General features: G+C 31.3%; 2 protein-coding genes across 8 annotated transcripts in view; one reads left to right on the forward strand and one right to left on the reverse strand.

Annotated features, from left to right (window-relative positions):
* Window positions 1–530, forward strand: part of LOC101503814 (uncharacterized) — a 4,679-nt gene extending 4,149 nt beyond the window's left edge. For all 7 annotated transcript variants that reach the window (XM_004513111.4, XM_012719364.3, XM_073368583.1 and 4 more), the window contains one exon: window positions 4–530. In XM_004513111.4, coding sequence (XP_004513168.1) covers window positions 4–330 — 327 coding nt within the window. In that variant the 3' untranslated portion in view covers window positions 331–530. The remainder of the gene's footprint in view (window positions 1–3) is intronic.
* Window positions 531–1,208: 678 nt separating this feature from the next.
* LOC101503472 (uncharacterized) lies at window positions 1,209–2,491 on the reverse strand. The gene has a single exon (XM_004513104.4). The coding sequence runs from the start codon at window positions 2,249–2,251 to the stop codon at window positions 1,448–1,450; it is 804 nt and encodes a 267-aa protein (XP_004513161.1). The 5' UTR covers window positions 2,252–2,491; the 3' UTR covers window positions 1,209–1,447.
* Window positions 2,492–4,001: the final 1,510 nt, after the last annotated feature.

Consider the following 4,001-nt stretch of genomic DNA (forward strand, 5'->3'; position numbering starts at 1 on the left):
CAGCAGGATAGAAATGAACGGAAAACTCCTAATTCAGAACCAAAGTCATGGCAAGCTTTCCCAGAGGATGCTGAAGGGGTGAAGTCCCTTTCAGCAGACAATGCATTTAAATCTGTTAGGTCAAGAAATGGTCAACAGAACATGCAGGCTACTCAACCAGCTTCTGATTTCGATTCATGGGGTTTCGGCACAGATACATTTAGTGCTGTTCATGCTGGTAGCCCACAGATGCCAAGACCTGGTGAAGGGAGTAAAGCTCATGTTTTTGGTGAGGCAAAGGCTTTTGAGAGCAAATCAAATACTCAACCTGCTGGATGGGCTGGTTTTTAACAATGGGAAAAGGGTTTAAGGGATCTATAATACTATGATTGCATCTTGACTTTTTTTTAATCTCATATGAAGTAAAATATGAATGGAAACTAGACATATATTATGTTTGATTTCATGTGGTTGAGTTTTTTTTTTTTTTTTCTTGTGGATCTTGCTATGAAATGGTATATGTTTTTCTGTAGTAAAGATAAATTTGGGTATATGTTTTTCTACCATAGATTTAGCTTCCTGCACCTGTTAAAATAACGACTCGGTTCTTTACAGACAAAATCAGCCACTCCTCTCTCTCTCTCTCTCTTTCACATTCAAATCTTTATTTGAATTATTATTAATTTATATTTGAATTTACATTATTATGATTAGTTCTAGAATAAACTTAAATTTGAATTAGGATTATAATTCATATTTCATTAAGAGTTGTTATTTTATCTTTTAAAAATGTGTTGAGCCAATTGAGGCTATGATTTCTCCATATTTTAAATGATTTCTACATCCATAGAGTTGAACTTGATCGAGTTTAATAAATTTTAAATAAGGATTCTCTTTGACTCTTTGTGAACTATTTGTAGTTACTAGGTTGTATGTAATAATCTAATGCTCAAGTTAATTTACATCAATCAAAGCGTCTATAGTTGATTGTGGCGTATTTATTTCATAAATTTTTACATAAATTAATTATAAGACGCAACTCACTGTGCAAATCATACTAAATTTTTTTATCCTTGTAAGATATTGGTTTTATCATATTCGAACCAGCCACCAAATTCCTGCATATCTAAGAGGGCAAAATTTCTAAAAGACTAGGAATTTGAATTTGGGATTGTATAATACATTTAGTAAAACAAAATAAATGATCACCTCAAACCACATTTTTGACAAGTCCTTAAAAGTACAATCTATTTAAATTCAACAACACTTACAACATGAAGGACATGTTCATCAACATGCAATAGTATAATCGATTTAAACAAGCTCAAAGTAAAAGTAATAATATATATATATAAACCACAACAACAACTAACCCATGGATGTAGAAAACTATTATGACTTGAGACAATGCAATGAAAGCTTTAGTTCCAACGTATGGAGTACTGGGAGGAACTTTAGGTTTTGGCACTTATGGGAATTTAGGCAATTCTGAAATTTTAGGTAGTTCGGGTTTTGGTAATTCATAAACTTTAGGTAGATTTGAGTATGACAATTCAGGGATATTAAATTTAGGTACCTCAGACTTTGACAATTCAGGTAATTTGAAAAACTCTGGCTTTGGCAATTCGGGCACCTTAGGTGTTTCAGGCTTAGACAACTCAGAGACGTTAGGAAGTTCAGGTTTGGACAATTCATAGAATTCAGTGACTTTAGGTAGTTCTAGGACTTTAGGTATATTTGATTTTGGTAATTCTGGGACATTAAACTTAGGTAGCTCAAGCTTTGGCAATTCAGGTACTTTAGGCAACTCTTGCTTTGACAATTCAGGTACCTTAGGCATTTCAAGCTTAGGCAACTTAGAGACTTTAGGTAGCACGGGTTCGGATAATTCAGGAAACTTAGGCAATTCTGGGACTCTAGGTAGCTGAGGCATTGAAAGTTCAAGGAATTTAGGTAATTCTAGAGCTTTAGGTAAATCAGATTTTGGCAAATCAGGAACATTAAACTTAGGTAGCTTAGGCTTTGGAAGTTCAGGTACCTTAGGCAACTCTGACTTTGACAATTCAGATACCTTGGGAATTTCAAACTTAGGTAATTGAGGATCAATAGGAAGCTTTGGTTTTGATAGAGGTGACAAACCAATCTCTGGAAGTTGAGGCATGTCTGGCTCTAGAAGGTTGCGTGCCTCGGCAACCATTGAGTTACTGTTAGATGACAATATAGCTAAAATCATAAATGAAAAAGTAAACATTGACAAACCAATGTAAGCCATGGTTTAATTGAGCTGATGAGATAAACTTGAGGAAGATTAATTATAGTGGATGGAGAGCTCTTTGCAATGCTAATAATTTTGATATGCTTTTGGTGTGTTATGCATTTGTTATATGTAAGGCTTTTATAGATGAAATTGTATTGCTAACAAATGGGTAAAGAAAGGATGAGTTGGTGGGATTGTGTACATACAAGTACTTTAGTTCAACATCTTACCTATACAGTATTTCCCATAAAAAAAAAAAATTTAATTAGAAACGTATTGTTGGTTAACAGACCTATCTCCATTGAAAGACAATGAGAGAGCAATCTCAAAGTCAAATATACTTCCTTCCTTGGTCTTTCAAAGTAATATTGTATTTGACCATTTTATTAACAATGAAAAAAGGAGTCAATTTGTTATGTTTCTTCCCGCTCTATTATTAATAAAAAAAAAAAAAGTGGAGCAAATCAATTAGAGGTGTAAAATTAAAAATCTCACTCCGTCTTTTTATAGCACGCCGACAGATTGACTTGTCAATAGTTTTATTTTTTATTTTTTTTATTTTAAATATTGATTAAAATATTCACAAAAACAATGTTAATTTTGTAAACATAAATACAATTTAAGGAAACCATTGAATTTATTGAAAATATAAAGATTGTGATTCAAACACATTCATATTTTATTATCTAAAAATCTTTAACAAAGTCAACAAGACATCAAAAATAAAAAAGTTCATGAGTTCACTAATCTATATATTTATAATATATTAAAACAACCCTATAAGTCATTCTATTGGCATCTCATTGTGAATTTGGCCACATAACTCTATTTTTGCCAAGTCAATCATATGCTTATGTATCACTCCAATTTTACTTGCAAACAAACTCTAATTGTAACTCACTTACACATTCATCCAACATCCATTCTCTTTCAGTTTTGTAACCGACTTACACCAATATCAATAATACCACATTTATTAGCAAGTGATGATCCAACCAAAATATTTGTTTCTTCCTTCTGCACTATTTTTCATTTTTAAAGATTTTTTATTTAAATATTTCAATCAATCTTTAGCATGTGGTAGTTCTTAGTTTTTGATATTTTTCAATACTTGCTCGAAGTTATGTCTTAATAGTTCGATGTTATGTCATAGTTGATTAATGTTCTTCAACACTTAGTTTAAAGTTATTCATCCAACATTCATTCTCCTTCAACTTGGTAACCGACTCACATCAATATCAATAATACTAACACATTTATTTAGCAAGTGATGATCTAGTCAAAATATTTTTTTTCTTCCTTTTACACTTACTTGAAGTTATATCTTAAGAGTTGGAAAATGGTGTTGTGTGCATTCCTCTTTGAAGACCTTCATCATCTCTTCTTCCAGTGCGACCACTATGATCAATGATTAGAACAAATGAATTTTCTTATTAAATATTTGGTTTTATATATTTTTTTTAATGTCTTTTTTTTTCTCTTCACATTTCCTTTATCTTGATTGACACATTGATTGTTACATGGGGATCAGGAGGTTTGGGTTTTAACTTCTAAAATATGATCTATAATATAACTTAAAATATGATCATCCTGAAGTAGCAATGTCAATCACAAGAAAATTGAGGTTTGAATTATCACCCTTTTAAAATTTTGATTTATGTGCTAAATTTAAATTAACTAAAGATCAGTCTTGTTTAAACACAGTGTCAACAATGTTCTGGATATATTAGAAGTGAATAAAATAAATTAGTTTATAATGAAGTGT

The sequence above is a fragment of the Cicer arietinum genome, chromosome 5, assembly GCF_000331145.2.
Source record: "Cicer arietinum cultivar CDC Frontier isolate Library 1 chromosome 5, Cicar.CDCFrontier_v2.0, whole genome shotgun sequence".
Classification (NCBI taxonomy): Eukaryota; Viridiplantae; Streptophyta; class Magnoliopsida; order Fabales; family Fabaceae; genus Cicer; species Cicer arietinum.